Here is a 21,097-nt window from a genome sequence, read left to right as displayed (position 1 = left end):
AGCACTCATATGGAAGGAGCTTGGGGTGCATTCTGTGTTGTCTGTCAACAGCTATCTGCCCCTGAGGATACCCCTGTACGTTTCTCAAGTCTGAGCTCTAAAGCCTCATAGAATCATTTTTATGAAATAATGCTCATTGTAGAAACTTTGGAAAATTCCAAAAAATAAATAAATAAGTAGAAGAAGGTTAATCTTCCTCCGTAATCCGGCCACCAGGAGATAAGCACTGTTCACAGTACCTCCTAGAATTTTACTGGTAGTGTACTTAAATGTGGTGCTCAGTTGCTAAGTCATGTCCGACTCTTTGCAACACCATGGACTGTAGCCCACCAGGCTCAGACTCTGTCCATGGGATTTCCTAGGCAAGAATACTGGAGTGGGTTGCCATTTCCTCCTCCAGCTTAAACGTGGTGCAACCCACAATGGGCTCTGTTTTCCCCTCACTATTGATTTGTCTTTTGTTCAGTACAGTTCCTATAAATCGCCTTGCCCTGGGCATCCAAAAATACATGTTGCTGACTGTATCTCTTAAATATCCATCCCCATACACTTGTCCAGCCGATCCGGGTCACATCCACAGGGTTTACATACATTTCGTCATCATCCTCACCACAGTCCCGTGGGAAGGATGTCCCCATGATTCCCTTTTGACACAGCTTCCATTCTGAGATGGTCACTGAGAAGGTCACTGTCTCACCTGGTGTCCCAGGGACACCGGCATATATCCTGAAGATTCCAAGGCAGTGTTGGGGTCACCAGTCCCTCACTGCAGGACGGGGGTCCCCGCTGCCGGTTCAATAGGATGTGAGAGAGTCACCTCTTGTGTTCACAGGTCTTCAGCAATATCCTCCAGCACTGCGGTCTGCGTGGGGACGGGGCCAGCGCCACACCCCAGAAGCTCGAGGAGAGAGGCCGGCTCACCCCCAGCGACATGCCTCTCCCGGTGAGCTTGCCCTTCAGCCCGGCTTCTTTCTGGCCAAGAGAAGGCCTGGAGCTTCCCCCCTGCTCACAGCCCCTCACCCCACCCCGCAGGCAGGTCGTCCCGTCACACAGGCTTTAGGACATTTCAGCAGGCTTTCTCGCTTCATTTATGGAGTTGCGGAGGGAACAGCATGGAGGTTTAGCCTTCGCTTAGTTCAGCTGGACGGGTTCTTGGGTGCATTACTCATGGGGCCATTCATCCATGGCACCAGCATGCCCCGAGGAGCCCCCAGCACATGCCAGGCCCCCAGGCTGGGCTGTGAGGCCCAAGTGGTTACAGAAGCAGACGCCTGTGTTAGCACGGGAGTTAGAGCAGGGGCGAGGGTGCGGTGGGCTGCCCTCCTGAAGCTTGCGCGGTCGTGGGAAAGCAGGCCTTAAACAAGCATTCCAGAAAAGGGCACAGCGAGTGCCGTGGGAACAGGGCATGTTGCCCCGTGAACCTCAGATAAGTTCCCTTATCTGTAAAGTGGAGATCTGACCTGCGGCCCAGCCTTTTGTTTGAGTTGTTGGGAGAATCAGGGAGTCCAACACGTTCTCCAGACCCGACGGCGCGTGGGGGCTGGGTGTCCTGGCCTCCCTGGGGTGTAATTTCTGTGTGGGACCTCCGGCACTGTTCTCAGATTCAGGGATGGGTTCTCCTTCAGCTTCAAAGAAAGAATCGTATTAACCTGGAGCGAGAGGTCACCCTAGACCTCCCTGGGCATGCGTCCTCTGGAGCTGCGGCAGGCGGACCCGAGGGGGACCCTGGGCTCTGTCCGCTTTGCCTCAGACCCTCTGCAGGGCTGTCCCTGGGGGAGACTAATGCGGTGTTTTTCCTCTGCCTGACAGGAGTTAAAGGACGCCGTCCTCTACCTTTGTGACACGTGCACCACCCTCTGGGCCTTTCTGGACATCTTCCCTCTGGCTTGTCCGACCTTCCAGAAACACGACTTCTGTTACAGGTACAGCGGTTGCAGTTATTCACATCCACATTCAGCCAGTATTTACTGGACGCTCAGAACCTGCCGGGCCCCCTCTTCCAGCACCCACCTGCGTGGAGGCTGCATTTGAGAATGACTTTTACTGGAGGGGCTAAGAGCAGGGGAGGGGAGGGAGAAAAACGCCAGCCAAGGGTGGGGCAGTTTCCGTTCAGACCCAGTCTGCTGCAGAGCCCCCAGCATGGGTGGGCACGGGAGTGCCAGAGGCTGAGGAGGCTCAGGCTACGGATTTCGGCCTCCAGTGTGGGGAGGCGCACACGCGAGCAGAGGTGCGTCCACATGGGGCCAGCTGGTGGGGCCGCACCAGGAATGCAGACGAGGGAACACTGCTCTGTCTGGAGGAATAAGAGACGATTTCAGGGTGACACTTAGATGAGAACTTAAGAATGAACAGCAACCTGCCTGGCAGAGAAAGCCTGCGGTGGCCCAGATGGTGGAGAAAGCCGAGCAGTGCAGTATGATGGGGGGTGTGAGTGGGGGAGTGGGCTTGGGGAGCAGGCGACCACAAGATGTGGCCCCAGGGAAGTCAGACCTGCTGTCTGCTGTGTGTTGGCAGGGAGTGGGGCCTTTATCGTGGAGGCAGGAGGGACCCTGGAGGCTTCTATCCAAAGAAGTCATAGAAAGATCCTGCTGTGATGGAGAAAGACCAGGAGGGGGATACAGGGGAGGGAGAAAGGCCCTCTTTGCCCACTTAGCCACGTGGGCATCCGTTCCTTGGGCAGTGAGAAAGGGGTGCCGGGACGGGAGCTGGTAACTGGCTTGTTGCCCGGCAACTGTGGGGGTTGGGGGCCTGTCCTGCTCTCAGTGGCCTCCAGCTGTTCTTGCCAGGCATCTCCCCCCACCATTCTGGGAGCTATCCAACTCCATCCCCCCAGCCCTCTGTCCATTGGGTCATTTGCCCAGCTAGTCCACAAAACATTTATCTAGCGCAGACACGTGCCAGAGATGGCAGCTGGCGCCCTGAGCCCACCGAGTCCCCTGAGCTCTTGAAAATCAGACGTGAGGATTGCTCAGCCTCCCGGAGAATGTTAGAAAAAAGCGCCAATCCACACTGTCCCCAGAAGAAAAGGGTGGGGATAGGACTTTTAAAAATGTTGTCACAATTTTTTAAAAGGTATTTACCTCATGGCAAACTGGAAACCTGGGAACTCCCCAGAGGTAGGAAATGAAAATCACTCTGAACAATCAGGCTGTTCTTAGGCTTATTTTCATTCACCATGAGCACTTTCCCATTTTGCGAAAGCATCTTCCCAAATGGGGCACAGATGGCCTTGGAAAGGGTCTCTGGAGATGGTGGGAGGGTCCTTGCCGGAAGAGCTGAGTTTCCCAAGAGGTACCTGGAAGGCATCACAATGGACATGAGTTTGAGTAAACTCCAGGAGACGGTGAAGGACAGGGGAGCCTGGTGTGCTGCAGTCCATGGGGTCACAAACAGTCGGACTCGACTTAGGGACTGAACAACAACCACCCCTGGAGGCAGGGCCACAGCTCCAGCCACCTCAGGGTGAGGAGCAAGAAAGGAAAACACTTGACTGCGAGTGACCCTGCCTTTGGCAAGAGATGCTGCCTCAGACCCACATGTAGCCTGAGGCCGGCTCAGCCGGTTCCAACTGTGCTGGAGGCAGCAAGGCGCCGCGCGGAGGCCGTGGCCCCCGGGCTCCAGGCAGGTGCCTCACCAAGCACCCCCAGCTAAGCTCTCTGAGCAGCCTTCTCCGCCTTCCTCTCTTTCTGTGCTGGAGGCAGGAAGGCGCTGAGCGGAGGCCGTGGCCCCCGGGCTCCAGGCGGGGTGCCTCACCAAGCACCCCCAGCTAAGCTCTCTGAGCAGCCTTCTCCGCCTTCCTCTCTTTCTGTCCTTTAATTTTATGAACCAATAATATATTCACAGGGTGTATAAAACACACATTTGAAAAGTCTCCCTCTCCCCCTTCTCCACTTCTGTTCCTCACACACAACCATTGGGTTAGTTTTTTTGTGGAATTTTCCAAAGACATGCATGTAAATATGCACATATAAGCAAATAAACACATTATCTACCTCCACCCTCTTTTTAATATTTCATATACTGGCATATTGGGCATCCCAGATGACTCAGTGGTAAAGAATCCACCTGCCAGTGCCAGAAACTCAGGAGATGCGGGCTAAATCCCTGGGTCAGGAAGATCCCCTGGAGGAGGAAATGGCAATCCACTCCAGCGTCTTGCCTGAAAAATCCCATGGACAGAGGAGCCTGGCAGGCTACAGTTCCTGCGATTGCAGAGTTGAACATGACTGTGCAGGCATACATACTGGTATATTATGAATGCTATATGTACTGTAGGCATTTTACTTTTAAATTTAATGCATATCTGTGCATGAACCCCCTTCAGTCTTTGGTATCTCTGTGTAGAACTCCATTGTGGGGGACCCCAGACCCCAGAGATGGCACTTTAGGTTTTTTCCAACTGTTTGCTATTACCAAAAAAAAAACATTGCCATGAAGGCTAACTTTGCACCTAGGTCATTGTGTACCTTTACAACTATATCTGAGGAATAAATTCCTAGAAGTAGAATTGCAGGAACAGATGGTACATGCATTTGAAATTTTCACGGATTTCGCCAAATCACCCTCCACAGGGGCTGTTTCAATTTACCCTTTCACCAGCAGTGTATCATGGCAACGCCTGCCTCTGTTTGAGCCAGACTGTCCTCTCTGTCTTCTGGGTGCCACGCTGTGGGCCTCAAAAGCCCCGCCTCTTTTGGCCTGCCTACCCATGTCTACGGACAGCCCCACACCAGGAAAAAGTTGCCAGGAGCCAGCGATCGACAGACGAATATTTACGGGGTACATTACATCTGCTGCTGCAGATTCAGCTCAGTCCTAGGAAATCAGCTGCTTTTCTGGCTTTGGGAACTTAAGATGTTCAGAGATAGACTTACGCCATGAAGAGAGGTAGCTGCATTTTAAGGTGTAAGAACAGCATCTTCTGAGTGCTGTGTGTCTGGTTCCAGAGAGGAAAGGTCACAGGGTGAGCTTATGGTCAGGAAACATGTGGCTAGGATGGAGAGTTGGGTTTTGTGTGCTTTTTTTTTATTGGAGTATAGTTGATTTACAGTGGTCTGTTAGTGTCAAGTGTACAGCAAAGTGAATCAGATATATATACATACACATACATATATATATACACATACACACACACACACACACACATACATATACATACATACATATATATATATAGGCTTCCCTGGTGGCTCAGCAGGGAAGAATCTGCCTGCCAATGAAGGAGACACAAGTGGTTGGGAAGATTTCCTGGAGAAGGAAATTGCAACCCACTCCAGTATTCTTGCCTGGAAAATCCCATGGACAGAGGAGCCTGGCAGGCAATGGGCCATGGGGTCGCAAAGAGTCGGACAACTTAGCAACTAAACAACAACAACAAAATATAAGTGTGTCCATTCTTTTTCAGATTCTTTTCTCATATAGGTTGTTACAGAACATTGGGTAGGGCTCCCTGTGCTGTACAGTAGGTCATTATTAGTTACCTCTTTCACGTGTAATAGTATGTATATGTTAATCTCAATCTCCTAATTTAGGGGATGGAGAGTTTAAGTCTGAGTTGAGGACAGGTGGCTGTAAGGTTACTGAGGTGAGAAGCCAGCTTGGCTGGGCTGTACCGGGTACAGATGCACCAGAGAGAGGAGTTTCACTCTGATATCATAGGAGGTAGGGAGCTGCTGGCAGTTTCTGAGCAAGAAGAAAGTCACCTTGTACCTATTCCTCAAAGCTTGCTGCGTCCTAGGTGGCCTGCTCATTGCTCTGTGAGAACGAGCCCCTCTGGATCTTGGATTCCCATCTGAGCAGGGGGCGAGCTCCAGGTCACTGCCCACCAGGCTATTCCTAGGACCAGCCACAGGGGAGCAATCCAGGCTGAGGGAGAAACTTGTCTTGGGGACAACCTGGCAGGAAGAAATGTGCCCTCCTGCTCCCTTGAGCGTGCTTTGATTTTTCTAAGTGTGAGATTTCTGAACTAATCCAGCCTTTTACCCTGTGTGTGTCATTGCAGGCTAGCTTCCTTTTACGAAATAGCCATTCCCGAACTGGAGTCTGCAATTAAGAAGAGGAGGCTTGAAGACAGCAAGTGAGGCGGGGACAAAACTGAGGGCTGTTGTGGGAGAGCCCCAGCCCACCCATCCTGGGCATCGGCACCCCCTTCTCTATGTCAAGGGTCAAGGGCCAGGGACGAGAGGCCCCGCAAATTCAGCTAGTGCTTCCCTCCCTACCTAGCAGCCTCCTGGCAGCAAGGAAGCCTTTCCCCCTCAGCTGTTGCTCCAGACTCTTATGAACCCTCTGGTTCCTGAGCCACCATCTGAGCTGACAGGTGGCCCTGGAACCAGCCAGCCTCTCAGAGCCTGTCGCCCTTTGCCAGCTGCTATCAGCAGCGAACTGAGGCTTTCTCAGCCCTCCAGGGATGGAGGGTGGGGTGGGGGGCACCTGCAAAGGCTGTGAAGAAGCTCCCCTGGCGCCTTTCTGCCTCTCAGATCTACTTTTCTTTCTCTCTGGCCTCCAAGGCTGCTAGGTGATCTGTGGCAGAGGCTCTCCCATTCCAAGAAGAAGCTACTGGAGATTCTCCACATCCTCCTGAATCAGACCTGCCTCCTCCCAGTCCTGGAAAACAGGTGGGCGTTTGGGATCCTCTGCCCACCCAGGCAGGAGAGCCCCCTCCCCAAGCCCCGCCGGGGCGCTGGCCTCATTGCACAGGGCTCCCTCCCCTGCCCCAGGGTTGCCCAGCAAAGATGGGAAACCGGGAAGAATGCCTCTTTCCTCGAGTGGCAGAGGGAGGCCGCAGAGGGGTGGGGCGGGTGGGGAAGGAGCCAAGCCTGTCTGCAGGGAGTGAGCTCATCCTCTTCTCTGTGTCCCGTTCCAGCTGTGACAACATTCAGGGCTTCATCGAAGACTTCCTTCAGATCTTCAGCTCCTTGCTGCAGGAGAAGAGGTGAGCTGGGAGTAGCAGCGGGAGGGCACCCGGTCCTCCCACCAGCCCCAGGAGAAGCCTTCCGTAATAGAGCCCCTGCCTTGTGCTCACCACGAGCTAAGCTTTTGGTGTTTGTGGTTGGGCAGCAGACACGGGGAGTGGCAAACCAGCCTGGTGTCCCCGCTACCCTAAGTCCCGCCCCCGCCTCATCACCCCTCTGACTCCCGCCCCCGCCTCCGCACCGCCTCTCTGACTCCCGCCCCCCTCCTGCCACACCACCCTTCTGACTCCCGCTCCCCCACACCCCGCGGCACCACACCTCTGACTCCCGCCCCCCTCCAGGTTCCTGCGGGACTACGATGCACTCTTCCCCGTGGCCGATGATGTCAGCCTTCTGGAGCAGGCCTCCTCCGCCCTGTATCCTTCCACCGCGGCCCCCGGGGTGGGCCCGGCTCTGGGTCCTGGGTCCTGGGTCCTGACCGGATTGGACCCAGAGATGTGGAAGGACCGTTTAGCCCCAGAACACGTGGGAGCCAGCTTTCCCTGTTTTGGGAGAAGACTGCTCTGATCCTCAGGGTACACATAGCCCTCCTTTCCCTGGTCTTTGCTGAGCGTCTGGGCCTGTGTGACCAAGAGGGACTCAGCCCTGCCCTCGGGGACCTCACGCAGGATGGGAGACAGATAAGTAAACAGGCAGCGAGAGTGTCACTCAGAGGCAGGGGAGTCAAGGGGAGGAGGGGGTGCCATACAGAAGCGAAACCCAAGTTGAGAGTAGCGCAAGGAATAGGAGATGGCCAGCCCTGAACTAAGTGTTCCCCGGGGCACAGTGTTGAGCCCACAGACGTTGTGTGCAGCCTGCAGGCGCTGAGGTGCAGGGGTCTGGTGGGGGCTGGGTTTGGCCGTGGCAGATGAGCCCTGGGGTGGCCCTTGCTGAGGAGTTTGGGGTGAGCCCTGCAGGTGCTGGGAGACCTGGAAGGATGTGAAGCGGAGGTTGACCTTGTCAGTCTCAGACTTCGGGTGGTGGGCGCTTGGGTTAGAAGCAGCCTGAGGGAGGGACTTGCCTGGTGGCCCAGTGGTTAAGACTCCGTGGTCCCAATGCAGGGGACCCAGGTTCGATCCCTGGTCAGGGAGCTAGATCCCACACACGGTAACTAAAGACCAAAGATCCCGAGTGCTGCAACTAAGACCTGGCAGAGCCTAATTAATTAATTTTTTTTTTTTTTTTTTAAGAAAGTAGAGTGAAAGAGTCTAGAGCAACTACCCAGCGTCTGACTTGGCAGCCCCCGGGGTACTGGAGAGGGACAAGGGGCCGGGAGGAATGGGCCTGCGGGCCATTTGGACAGCTGGGGTAGGTTGCTCAGTCCGGCCTCAGGGACACCCTCTGGGCCCCCAGCTTTTGCAGAAAGCCCACAACGGGTTGCACAGGATGCCTGGTGGCAGTGCCCCCGCCGGGCCCTCCTACTGGGGGGTCCTTGTCCCAGGACCCCCGACTGCCAGACCCTGGCCCTGCCCTTACGCAGAGCTGCTCTCTGCTGAGCGTGGGTACTGGGTTTTGAGGCTCGTGCGGCCATGGGCTGGCCCGTTTCCCCAGGCAGCCCAGGAGCCCGTGGTGCCCGTGGGGTGCAGCCCAGGCAGCCCCTAGCCTCAGCCATGCAGTGAGGGGTGGAGAGAGGGCTGTGAAGAGAGACTCCTTAACCCGTCCTCCCAGGGACGAGACACGGACCACCTACATCCTCCAGGCGGTGGAGAGTGCCTGGGAAGGGGTGGACCGGAAAAAAGCCACGGGTGCCAGAGACTCAGCCACAGCCGAGAACCCTAACGGGATCGGGGAGGAGGCAGAGGTGCTCAGCGGGCCGTCCTCACTCCCCCAGGAGGAGGAGGTGTGTGATGGATGGGACTGGCCAGGGCAGCGGGAGACCTCCCTTCTGTGTTCCTGCGAGGAAAAGGGTTTGTTTTGGGGTTGACAGCTTCTGAGCCGCCAGCCTGCTCCACGCTGCCCTTCGAGGGTTCTGAGCCGAGGGCGAGCTGGACGGCCTGTGAGGTAGGCAAGGCAAGGCGCTTAGCCGTCAGGTCCTCAGTTCCCCCCACAAGGTGAAGCACGGGAGCTTTTTCCACATGAGCTCTCCATCGGCGCGCACCTCTGAACAGGGGAAGCCGCGGAGCTGGTGCTGTCGCTCCGGACGTGGCCAGAGCCCAGCATCGCCACCTCTGTGATCCTCCTGATTGGCCGCTGACCCAGCGCTCTCTCCTGCGTGTCGGGAGGCAGCGTGACGTGGGGATTAAGATGACACAGTCTCTGGGGTCAGGCCGCTCAGGGGTGTACCCTGATTCTGCCACCTGCCAGCTCTGAGCCCTTAGGCATGTCCCTCACGTGAGCCCTGGTTCCTCCCCTGTAAAGGGGGGGTGGCAGGGTCCCTGTCTCCACGTGGGTGCTCAGAGCTGCCGCGAGGAGTGAGTGATCGGCCCCCGTGCCCCGCTGCCAGACGCTGCTGTCCTTCTGTTAGGCCCCAGGCCCCATGCCCACTGTCCCAGGCCCTTGGAGATTGGTGGTTCCCTCCCCACAACCTTTTCCCCATTTGGCTTCTTGCCTCAGACACAGAGGAGTTTTATTATTGTTTTTTTGATTTGTGAATTTCCTTAATTGAAAAGCTGAAAAAATTAACCCATTCCGAGCCAAAGGGGCACTTCTCCACATCAGCCAGCTCCAGCGGTTGCTGTTCCCCTCCGACCTCAGTCGTCAGGCTGTCAGAGGGGGAAAGGAGCTGGCTCCCAGAAGCCACGGCCGCTTGTGGACAGCCTCGTCCACACCAGGTTCTGGGTGCTGCACTTTTTGTGTATCGTCTCTTTGAACCATTTGAAAACAACCCCATGAAGTAGGTGTAGTCTGGGGGCTTTATGAGGAGGAAACTGAGGTTCAGAGAGGTTAAGTGCCCTGCCCAAGGTCACACAGCCAGAAGCAGCAGCTCAGCTGTTAAGCCGTAGCTCACCCTTCACACAGGAGGACATGGAGGCTCAGAGAGACTTAAGAGACTTGGCTAAGGTCCCTCAGCCAGGAGGGGCAGGGCTGGGACTCAGACCAGGTCGCCTGACTCCGAGACCAGTGCTGTTTGGGACTTGTCCCCGGCCCAGCCCAGGCATCCCCTCTGTCTCTTCCGCAGTGCCTGGGGGCGGCTGCAGCCCCGGGCCCCACTGTGTGCGGTGTGGAGCTGGACTCGCTCATCTCCCAAGTGAAGGACCTGCTGCCGGACCTCGGCGAGGGCTTCATCCTGGCCTGCCTGGAGCACTACAGCTACGACCCCGAGCAGGTGATCAACAACATCCTGGAAGGGCGGCTGGCCCCCGCCCTCGGCCAACTGGACCGCGGCCTGGACAGGTAGGAGCAGTGGGTGGGAGGAAGCTCGCGGTGCCCAGACTGCCCCGGGGTCCTCGTCAGGGCCCTTGCCATCTCCTCTGCCTCCCACTCCTCTTTCTCCTGTGTCCCGTACTCGGTACTTCCCCACAGTGGCAGTTCCCAGCCACGGAAGCTGACGTCCTCTTTGGGGAAACAGAAACCTCAGGCCCCCAGAGGTCCTCACATGCCCCCTGCAGCGCAGAGTGGGCACCGCTGGGCCTCCCTGCTCCACCTCCTGGGAGATGGGGTACGGGGGGCGACTGAGGGGTTACAGCCCTCTGAGCTCTGATGTTGCTGCCTGCCTGGTCACTGAGGGAGCACAGCCAAGCTTCTCACTTCCTTCATACCCATGCTTCTTTTCCTTTGTTTTTTGGGGCTTTTTTGACCGCAGCTTGTAGTATCTTGGTTCCCTGAGCAGGGATTGAACCAGGACCCTTGGCAGTGAGAGTGTGGAGTCCCAACCCTTTGACTATCAGGGAATTCCCCCACACCCACCCTTCCTGAGTTGGGCCCACTGCTTCCCTGAAGCCCCCAGGGGCAACAGGAATGAGTGTAAATGGATGTTTCTTCCATGAATAAATGTTGTTTGTTGAATGAATGAGTGAATAAAGCTAGCTCTGCCTTTGAACCAACTCCTCAGCCTCCATGTGCCCATTTTACAGTGAAGGCACCGAGGCAAAAAGAAAAAAAACCCAGCTCAAGTGACCTCTGTCTTGCAGGGCTGTCGGGAACACACCTGTGTGAGTGGCACGTGTGCAGGGTGGCCACCTTCCCAGGCCAGGGCAGGCTTGGGCAGGTTTTTAGCCTGTGTCCCAGGTGTGGCTGTTGCTGGGGAGTGGAGGCTCTGACGGACCGCATGTGGGAGCGGGAGCATCCCCCCGAAATGGATTTCTGTGCCACCCCCCAGACAGGTGAAGCCAGACCCGACGCCCCTGCTGACGTCTCGTCACAACGTCTTCCAGAATGACGAGTTTGATGTGTTCAGCAGGGACTCGGTGGACCTGAGCCGGGTGCACAAGGGCAGGAGGTGAGTCCGGTGGGCCGTGGGGCCCCAAAAACCCCAACTCTGCAAGTGCAGAGAGGACGAGAGAAACCCAGGGCCATCATCTTGATGGAAGTGATCACAGAGCTTCCGCCTGGGGCTCCCCCATACCCCAGATAAGTATGCTCCCTGCAGCCGGGCTCCGGGCCTCTAACAGTCTGGCTTTAGGCTCCAACCCTGTGCGCAGAGTTAGTGAGTCCTCCTTGACAGCAAAAGGCCAGCAGGGCCAAACCAGCCCCTCTTCCCTTGTCCCATGTTAGGAGGAGTCCCCGGGTGGGAGAGCTGGTGAGTGCTCCTCAGCGGTGCTCCCTGACTGGCGCCTCTCCACCCAGGGACACAACGGGAGAACGAAGGCCTCTGCCCAAATGAGTATATTACATTTGAAGGCCTTTCTACTTATTTTTGCTCTATGTCTTTCGTACTTTTTTGGCATTGAAAAGTCCATTCATGATTTATTCATTTATTCAACAAATATTTGCCTGGTGCTTCTAGGCCCTGGATTTATGAGGTGCTGGGGACATGGTGGGGGGTGGAACAGACACAGCCCCTGCCCACGTGGCGTTTGTACTGATCAGCTTGGCAAACAAGCCCCGTGAACTCACAGATGAAACAGATTCTCCAAGGTGGAGGCGCGCAGACTCCCAAGCCTCTAGTTGGGGCTTTAGTTCAGGCAGAAAGGCTTCTCGGAGACAATGCCTTGGGGCGGACGGTGGAAGGACGAGGGAGGGTCAGTTGTGCAGAGCGGGCAGGAGAAGCTTTCCAGGCGGACCGAACAGCAGGGGCGGTGGCCCCAAGGCCATGGGGAGCATGGCAAGGGTCCCCTTCACCAGTACAGTGTATGTTCTGGAAGGATCCCCTGGCTTTGGATTCGGGACCCCTTGGAGGGACTGAGAGTCAGCAGCCCCATGGCATGGTGGCAGGATCAGATGCTGACAGCCCGGTGCCAGCCCTGCAGTGTTAATGGAACCATTTCATGGAATCTACAAAGTTGGGGGCCACTGGGCAAGTCCAGTGCGCCTTCTCGCTTATCACGTAGATGGAGGCAGTGAGGGGCAGAGAGGGGAGAGGGCCCTGTCCAATTCTTGGGACAGGAGCCCCAGTGCTAGAAGCACAAGCTGTTCCCTGCTCCCAGGACCGTCCAGCGCTGGTAGAGTGGCTGTCTGAGGGCTCAGGGACCTGGCACAGAGCAACTCTAAAGCCATCTGGCTGGCTGGACAGGAAGCTATTGCAAACTGCTTAGTCACGCACGTTGCGACATCCCCAGATCCAGGGCTGGCCATGTTGTCCCGCCTCAGTGGCCGCCCTTCCAGGCCCTGCTGCAGGAGAGGGGCACGTGGCGAGGGCTGTCGAGGCAGAAACCGCGGCAGACGTTTCCTGGCCTCGTGCTGGGCAGCCCAGGGGTTGGGGTTTACAGAGAGGCAGGGGCTCTGTTCATATGCGCATTATTTATTTATCCACTCAGCAAATATTTATTAAGTGATTGACTATGGCCAGATCCTGTGCTCGACACACTGGGAGACACGGGGAACGGGGCACCCAGGCCTCGCCCTCCCACGGGGAACGGGGCACCCAGGCCTCGCCCTCCCATGGCACAGAGACGTTGGGAATGACTTAGACCATCAATCAAGATGCGACAGAGTGCAGAGGTGCTGGGAGGTGCACGTACAGGCCTCAGTGGGGTCACCCGTCCTGATGTGGGCAGGGCGGGGAGCTTAGGGCCTAGGCCCTGTCTTCACAGAACACGTGAGAAATCAAGCAGCACAAGGCAGATCACCCTCAAGTTAAAACGTATGTGCTTCGTTAAACCAGATACTTGAGCCCTAAATGGCTCAAGAAATGAGGAACTCTGTCCCTGTGTGGGACAGGCGGGCGCAGGGTAGGGCAGTTGAGCACGGTTGACCTGTGGTGCAGGCACGTCTTCAAGGCTGCATCTTGCTTTCTCGTGGCCCCTGGGTGGCCGCAGTGTGACGTCCAGAAATGACCAGGCCACCAGGAAGTCAGGGTCAAGTCTTTCTGCACCTCTCTTAGAGACCAGGAGACCTTTCCCAGCGGCCCCCCAAGCCTCCTCACGTCTCACTGGGGATCTGGGCTCCAGCGCTCCTGGAGAAGAGGGGAGAGGAAGGGCCTGAGCAAAACGAGGAGCTGCTAGGAATGGGGGTGAGGTGAGGGGCTTGTTAGGTCGGCGCTAAGCACACGTGCTGCAGGTGTATCGTAGCTAGGGAAGGAGGCGGTGAGGGTAACGCGGGGTCCCCTGACTCCTTTCCACAGTGGTGCCCCAGAATATAAGGCATTCTCTTTCAGATTAGTTCTGTTGCCAAAAATGCTTAGGCACCCTGTGTGCCTCACTGGAGAGTCACAGAGCACCTTAGCCCATTAAAGGCTCTGACAAGTCCTGTAGTCAGAAGGACTGGATTTCCTTTGTGAAGCTCAGCAGGTGCCAGGTCCACTTCTGGGCATCATCTGATTTCATCCTTGCATCATCCCTGGAGGCAAGATCAAGTCTCAGCAAGGATAAGGGGCCGGCCTGTGATCACACCGCTCAGGAAATAGCCGAGCAGACTTGAGTCAGGAGACCTATATTCTGGCCCCGACTATGCTGGTGGAAGCTGTGTGACCTTGGGAGGGTTACTTGGCCTCTCTGGATTCCCTGATTCCTCACCTGGAATATGAGGGCTTTACTGTCTCTGCAGACCCTTTAGAAATTCAAAGGAGAGTGTCACCCCTCTAAGGGCCAATTTGAGGGCCAATCTTGAAGGACAGGCTGGAGGAGGTGAGGAGGAGAAAGGTGGTTGAGCCTCAGGGGAGCCCGCATGTACCTGGACTTGAGGGAGGCAGAGGACGCGCCCTGCTCCAGACAGGCTCTGGCGCTCCCGCGTCTTGGCTGACCTGGCCCTCGGGTGTGTCTGCTCCTGGCTGCTTTTGCCCCTTTCTTTCTTTCTTTCCTTCTCTGGCTTCATATGAGGTCATGGGCCCAGAGCCTTCCTGGACGAGGTACCCTGTCCTTACCTGTGTCCTCTCCTAGGACCCAGCTGAGGCAGGGGCACTTTGCCAGCCTTCTCTGTGGTCCTACCGGGGAGCCACATAACCAGAGGCCACGCAGTGTGAAAGAACCTCCCTCTGTCCGCACTGGGGACCGGGTGGACCAGGGGCCGTGGGATGGGGCAGAGAGAATGTGACAGTGCTCATTCATCCTGGGTCCCCTGGCCCAGCGCGGGGCCCGGCACCTGGCAGGACCTCAGGAAGCCTCTGTTGATTGAATGGGTGCGCTTTCACCTGAAAGCTCCACCTGAACGAGCTTGGCCCCTTCACTTCCTCTCTGCCTCTCTCCTCTCCACCCCTCAGCTTGGCAGAGAGAGTGCCTGCTAAGGGCCGAGGCCACGGTCACAGGCTCCCTCTTCTGGCATGAGGTGACAGATTCCTGTGGCCCGAGATGGTTCCCTGGTCCAGACCAAACATCTCCACATCACGGAGCTTCCAAGACTCCTTCTCCAGCGCCTCCCCCGACCCCCTGACTCAGCCCCCTGCACCCCCATCCATTTCTACTTTCCTTGTGTTTCCAGAACGTATGTGCCTTCATCTAGCACACTTCTGCTCTTTGCCACTAGACTGAGTTCCATGAGGGCAAATCCAGATCTTAACTCTTCTGAATCTCTCCCCAGCCCAGCTCATAGTAACCCCTTATTAAAAACTGTTGAAGGGGGCCTTCCCTGGTGGTCCAGTGGCTAAGACTCTGTGCTCCCAATGCAGGGGGCCTGGGTTCGATCCTTGGTCAGAGAACTAGATACCACATGTTGCAACTAAGACCCAGCGCAACCAAATAAAAACAGAAAACTAAAAAAAAGTTGAAGGAAGCAGGTCCTAACCCACCGTGCTGGCGACCCCAGTTCTGATCTGCCCCAGGCTCCCAGGCCAGACACAGCCCGCCAGACTCAGGCGCCTGGCCCTCCCTGCACTAAAAGCCTGTTAATAGAAGATTTTTATGGACGCTGCGGGCTTTGTGCCTCTTCTTTTTTTTTCCCCCTACCCCTGATACATTCCAGAGGCCCGGTTTCACAGCTAAGCTGGATTTTCTTGCCTGGCACCTCATGTTGACTTTCCCCTGCAGGGCTAGAAACTACACTGCACAGGCCTGTGTGTCCGACAAACCAGGTTCTTCTACAGATTTGCAAAGCCTCGAGTCCAGAGTCCCGAGTCCCCGCGGCTGTGCTGCAGCTCGCTGTGTTCCCAAACATGTTCCTCCCCGCCCCCGACTGGCCTCCCCTGTGACAGGACGGGAGTCAAACTTCCAGACTTTTCTCGCCGTGCCATCTGACATGGGAGATTGAACCGCAGGCCAGACAGGGTCCCTGGGCTGAAAAGCGGGGTGAGAGGGAGGGGCTGGGGCTCCCCAAGCTGATTATGAAAGCCACCCGTGGGTTTGCTGTTTCTTCAGGTTTTGTTCCTTTGAAATGATTCCGGTGACCCCAGGCCCCTCCTCAGAGCAGCCCAGGTTGGGGGTGGGGCCCTACCAGCCCTCTGTCTCTATTCCTGGGCATAGATAAGGACGTCCTCGCAGGAGAGGACAGGTCTGGTCTGCTCTCTGCTTTTCACACAGATGAGATCACACTGTGTGTTTCTCTGCGCTTGCTTTTTTCCCCTGGAGGATGTCTTAGAATTCTGTCTCCATCAGCACAAATTGTCGCTCTTGAGAACTGCCACCCAGCGTCATGTGGCCCCTGTCCTTGGGCCATGATGGACATGAGTTGCTCTCGTTTTTCATTGTTACACACAGTGCTGAAAAGAAAATCCCCAATTAGACCTCTCTGCGCCGGGGGCCGACGTTTCTCCAGGGTGGACGCCTGGAAGGGGAGTCTCCCGGCTGAAAGGGGGGGACAGGTGTTACACTCTAACAGCTGCTCCTTGGGGAGGGGGGCCTCGGAAGTGGCTGGACGGTGAGCCCCCCGCCCCCCGCCGGTGCTTGATCTCAGTATGCGGCGGCCAGAGGCGGGAGAAGTGAGCGGTGGTCTGCCTGGACCCTCGCGCTACGGCCCCCTCCCGCTGCCCTCGAAGCCTGATGGTTTTCCTTCGTGTCTCCCCGCTGTTCCCTCTCGACGTCAGGAAGGAAGAGAGCGCGCGGAGCCTGCTGAACGACAAGCGGGAGGTGCAGGCGCAGCGGCAGCGCTATGAGCAGTACAGCGTGGTGGTGGAGGAGGTGGGCGGGGCTGGCGAGGGGAGGGGCGGGGCGGGGCGGGCGTGGGGTAGGCGTCCCGGCCGCCAGCCCGGGCCCCGCGGACCCACGCTTCGGCCGTCGCAGGTGCCGCTGCAGCCCGGGGAGGGCTCGCCCTACCGCGGGGACGACTACGAGGATGAGTACGACGACACATACGATGGCAACCAGGTGGGCGCCAACGATGCTGACTCGGATGACGAGCTCATCAGCCGCAGGTGAGGCTGTCGACGTCGGGGGTGTGGGCGGCCCTCCCCCAGCCTCTGGTTTATACAGATCTCGCGAGCAAGTCAGTGACCAAACCGGGGCCTGAACCCCAGCCTCCCTACTCCTGGTCCAGTGCTCCCTCCAGCCCCTAGCCAGCCCCCTGGCCGGTTGGTCCAGCCCACCCTGAGTGAGGAGCCATCAACTGGGTCTCGTGCAGTTTTCCATTTTTCTTCTTAACTGCAGAAAACTTTCCCCAGTGGGATCTTAGGGAGGTTCCCCAGTTCCCCCAGTAAAGGCAGTGCCGCCCTGACAAGAGAGGACTGGAGACCACCCCTGCCCCAGGACTCAGCTCAGCCTCCCCGAAGCCCACACCTCAGACCTTGGTACCCACACAGAGTCCAAGGGCGGGAGCAAAGCTGACTTCAAAGGCGCTTTGGTTTCCAGTCCTGGTGGGCCCTCTCAGCAGGACCCCCTCCTCCCTTGGAGGCTCCACTCTCCAGGTTTAATCTAGTCTTTGATCTCCCTTTCTGTCTCAACCCTCAGGCCCTTCACCATCCCTCAGGTGCTGAGAACCAGAGTGCCCGGTGAAGGGCAGGAGGACGAGGAGGAAGAGGAGGAGGAGGCTACAGTTGAAGCCCCCAAGGTACCTGGTTGACAACTAGCAGGTGGAGGGGAGGGTACAGTTCTGAGGGGTGAGCCAGGGGCTGCACCCCACTTCCCAGAGCCTGGCCCTGAGGCATCCTCAGCATCACTGCCCGGAAAGGGGGTCCCTTTGAGCCCAGGATGTCTGCTTGAAGAGCTGTCGGCTTAGAAGCCTCTTCCGAGGCCCCTCAAGGGCCCAGGGGAAGGATCAGAGGCTAGGCCTTTGAGCTGCTGGGTTCATTAGGCCCAGGAACCTGGGGGCCAGCCTCCATGCCCAGATTGGCAGTTCTTGACATCAGAGAGGCGTTAGAGCCCAAGGTCATCTGTGATGATGGGTTTGAACATTTTCTATTTTTTAGCCACTAAACTTTTTCTTCTACTGAAATCTTAATGCCTCATGAAAAACAGATGAGAGCCACACTGCTCGGGGTGAGCAGGGCTGCAGCCTGGAGGCCTGGATCCTTCCCTCCCCAACCCCGCCACAGCGTCCTCCCACCAGGGTGACAGGTTCAGTTGTGTCCGGGGCCGGGCCGCCAACGTCAGTGAGTGGCAGGGCCTGATGGGCACTGAGGCCTGGGCCAGCAGGCACCCCTGCCCGGGGGCTCCTCGGCAGGGCGGAGGCCTGGACCTTCCAGAGCATTCCCTCCTTCCAGGCAAGGGGTCAGCCCAGGTTTTTATGTCAAATCCTGCCGTTTCCACAGATTACTGATTCCCCTTGTTGTGTTGTGTTTTTGACACAGCCCAGGCCTCCACAGTCTGTCTGTGGTCCTTGGGTCCCGGTCTCCCCCAGCCTTGGTGCCAGCGAGGGGAAGCGCCAGTGTCCGGGCGGCTCTGCTGGGTTCCAGGCTCCCTGTGGTCTCTAGAGGTCCCACTCCTGGCCTACCCCTTCAGTCCCCCTTGTCATCATCCGGCTCCGGCTGTGACCACCTGTCAGCCACCTCTGCCGCGAATGGGCACAAGGAAGGCCAAGGGTCAGAGGAGGGGGCTTCAGGTGGAGACCTTGGACCAGAACAACCAGCCGGGTTCTGGGGCATTGCCCTGCTGCGCTGTGGCTGCCCCCCGGCTCCTGGCATGGGGGGCATCTCCAAGATGGGGCTAGATATAGCCCAGCTTCGGGAAAGGGGGCAGCTCGTGATCTTTTCTCCCTTCTTCTCCACAGCCCGACCACTTTGTGCAGGACCCTGCGGTGCTGCGAGAGAAAGCGGAAGCCAGACGCATGGCCTTCCTGGCCAGGAAGGGGTGAGCGCTTACGGCGCCATTATCGGTGGGCAGGGGAAGCCCCAGCCCACCACCCAGGAAGCCCACACACACCCCCCCAAGTGCTTTACATGTGTTAACATGTTGCTCTGGCAACAGATCTAGGAAGTAGCTAGTCTTGTCATTGTCCTTATTTTATAGATGAAGGAACTGAGGCCCAGACGTGTTAAGTAATCTGCCAAAGGTCACACAGCCAGTGGGTGGCAGACTCCATTTCTCCTCCGACCTCAAGCTGGCACGGGGGTGTCTTGGCCCAAGCTTGGTGTCTGCTCCTGGGGATCTCGGAGGAAGGCAGCGGGCTCTTCCCCTTCTGGTCAGGGCCACCTCCTTTGGCTGATGGATTCTTCTGGGGGTGGGTTGTTCCTCCCTCAGGTACCGGCAGGACAGCTCCACAGCGGTGGCCGGCAGCCCCCGGGGCCACGGGCAGAGCCGAGAGACCATGCAGGAACGCAGGAAGAAGGAAGCCAGCAAGGCCACCCGAGCCAACCACAACCGGAGGACCATGGCCGACCGCAAGAGAAGCAAAGGCATGATTCCATCGTGAGACCGCTGCGCCGGGACCAGCGGGAGGTCCGGGCCTCCTCGCCAGTCGGCCCCCTGCCAGGGCCCCAAGTTCAAGTCTACCCCTCGACAGCCTCAGCTTCGCAGCCCCTGAGAAGGCCACCTCATTCGTCATCCACCAGCCAGCCGTGAGCGCCTTCCTGCAGAACACACAGTGCCTTAGCCCGCGGCCGAAGAACCACGAGGCCAGCGAGCAGGCGAAGGGACGGGAACGGAGCCCCAGGGCCAGCCTCCCAAACCTTGTGCAGCCAGACACCACCTCGCTTTCTCCCGGACAGTGGGAAGCTTGTATATTCACAAACAGAAAACAAAAAAGGCCCTCGAATAAAATTTTTGACCCTTTCAAGAAAGGATCCGTGCCCGGCCTGTGACCTCTTCCCCTCCCCGTCCCTAGCCCCCACCCAGCCCCGCCGTCCTAGTCCAGCGATGGCCACCATCAGGAGAGGAAGAGGGCAGGACGGTGCTCTGTCCATCAGCCTTTCGTGCTTGCCTCCCACTTTAAGCCCTCCTGATCTTGCTCTACCTCGCTGTGTGGCCGGAGACCATCACCCCGCTCTCTGAGCCTCCACTCCCTGCCTGTGGAAGGAGGGGCCAGTGTGAGGCCCTGCTGTCCAGCCCCTACCGTGAGCTCACGCAGCCCCCACAGCCGCCACCCTAGGGAGTGGGCAGGTACAATTTCCAGTCCCATAGTGCCAGGGAGGGCGGCCAGGCACTGAGACCTAAAGGTGGCTGCCCAGGCCACAGCTGGGAGGTGGGCGACCAGGGATTGGACACGCAGGCTGAGCCCTGGCCTTCACAGGGTCCTTGGTCCCAACAGGGGTGTTTTCTCCATCTCACAGCTGCCCAAGGATGGCCGGCCAGTGGCCACACCAGAGCCAGAACTCAGTGGCTCTTGGTCACACATACATTCCATTAAATCTTCCGAAATCAAGGGATCACAGACAGGAAGAAACAAGTGATAATGCCACTACCGGGCCCTGTTGCATTGACGCAAGTGGGCCTCAGGCCTTGTTCCTCAAAAGCCCCCTCCCAGCCAGGGCCAACCAGCTCCCAGCATGGCCGTGGCTGCCAGACTTCCCAATTCCTGGGCCGCCCAGAACGTGGCCGATCGGTGACGGATCAGCGGCGGGGCATTTGCTGGGCTGAGCCCCCGCATTTGGCCTGGCCCGGAGTCCGTCGGCGGAAGCCAGGGCCCCTGCCCAGCTGGACCTTGACAAATCACCCCAGATGCTGGTGCCATTTATTTGCACATGGTTGGGATGAGTGTCTGAAGCAGTGAGGCAGACAGGCACTCGACGCATTGGTTTTGTTAGGCCGGCCCACACAAGTGGAAATCAATAGCAATTCCTCTGTGGCACCAGTTCTCTCAGCGTGTTTGAGATGCAGAGCAGATACGGGGGTGGGGGTGTGCTCCCCTCGAAATGTCAAGTTAGCTGAGATCAGGCCCCGGGTCAGCCGTCCTGACAGGCAGTGGGAAGACTCTGTTTCCTCCTGGAGGCATTTCCCAGGGACCCAGATCAGGGTCAGGCCCATTTTTTTCTCTCTTTCTTTCTCTCAACTGCTCAAGCCCATCTCTTGGCCCTGGAGTGAAGTGAGGTGGGGCGGGGGGCTCCCTGGCCATACCTGCCTCACTGTTTACACAAACCCTCACACCTGCACGTGATCATCTCCTCCTGACCACCTGGAGTTCCGGCTTCACGTTGGCATCCTGGTGTAAAGGACATGAGAAGACAGATCACTTTTGAAATTTTCCAGAATGAAGTTCCAGGTCCAACTTTGTCTCCCTGGAGGCATCACTTCATGGTGATTTTCCATTTCAGACCACGAGGGCCCCCTTTCAGGGGTGCTTCGAAAGAAAACCACTCAGGGGTCACCAGATGG

At 57.4% G+C, this 21,097-nt stretch overlaps 1 protein-coding gene across 3 annotated transcripts in view; it reads left to right on the top strand.

The window, feature by feature from the left end:
- ASCC2 (activating signal cointegrator 1 complex subunit 2) overlaps positions 1-19,567 on the top strand; it is a 36,533-nt gene extending 16,966 nt beyond the window's left edge. For all 3 annotated transcript variants that reach the window (XM_055549820.1, XM_055549821.1, XM_055549822.1), the window contains 14 exons: positions 833-943; positions 1,810-1,922; positions 6,002-6,076; positions 6,507-6,614; positions 6,863-6,931; positions 7,253-7,327; positions 8,619-8,790; positions 10,069-10,283; positions 11,209-11,328; positions 16,441-16,534; positions 16,637-16,767; positions 17,300-17,399; positions 18,558-18,637; positions 19,028-19,567. In XM_055549820.1, the coding sequence (XP_055405795.1) occupies positions 833-943; positions 1,810-1,922; positions 6,002-6,076; positions 6,507-6,614; positions 6,863-6,931; positions 7,253-7,327; positions 8,619-8,790; positions 10,069-10,283; positions 11,209-11,328; positions 16,441-16,534; positions 16,637-16,767; positions 17,300-17,399; positions 18,558-18,637; positions 19,028-19,199 (1,635 nt within the window). In that variant the 3' untranslated portion in view covers positions 19,200-19,567. The remainder of the gene's footprint in view (positions 1-832; positions 944-1,809; positions 1,923-6,001; positions 6,077-6,506; positions 6,615-6,862; positions 6,932-7,252; positions 7,328-8,618; positions 8,791-10,068; positions 10,284-11,208; positions 11,329-16,440; positions 16,535-16,636; positions 16,768-17,299; positions 17,400-18,557; positions 18,638-19,027) is intronic.
- Positions 19,568-21,097: the final 1,530 nt, after the last annotated feature.

The sequence above is a fragment of the Bubalus kerabau genome, chromosome 16 (genome assembly GCF_029407905.1).
Source record: "Bubalus kerabau isolate K-KA32 ecotype Philippines breed swamp buffalo chromosome 16, PCC_UOA_SB_1v2, whole genome shotgun sequence".
Taxonomy (NCBI): Eukaryota; Metazoa; Chordata; class Mammalia; order Artiodactyla; family Bovidae; genus Bubalus; species Bubalus kerabau.
The sequence above is the reverse complement of the archived record's forward strand: the minus strand, read 5'-3'. Positions and strand labels throughout refer to the sequence as shown.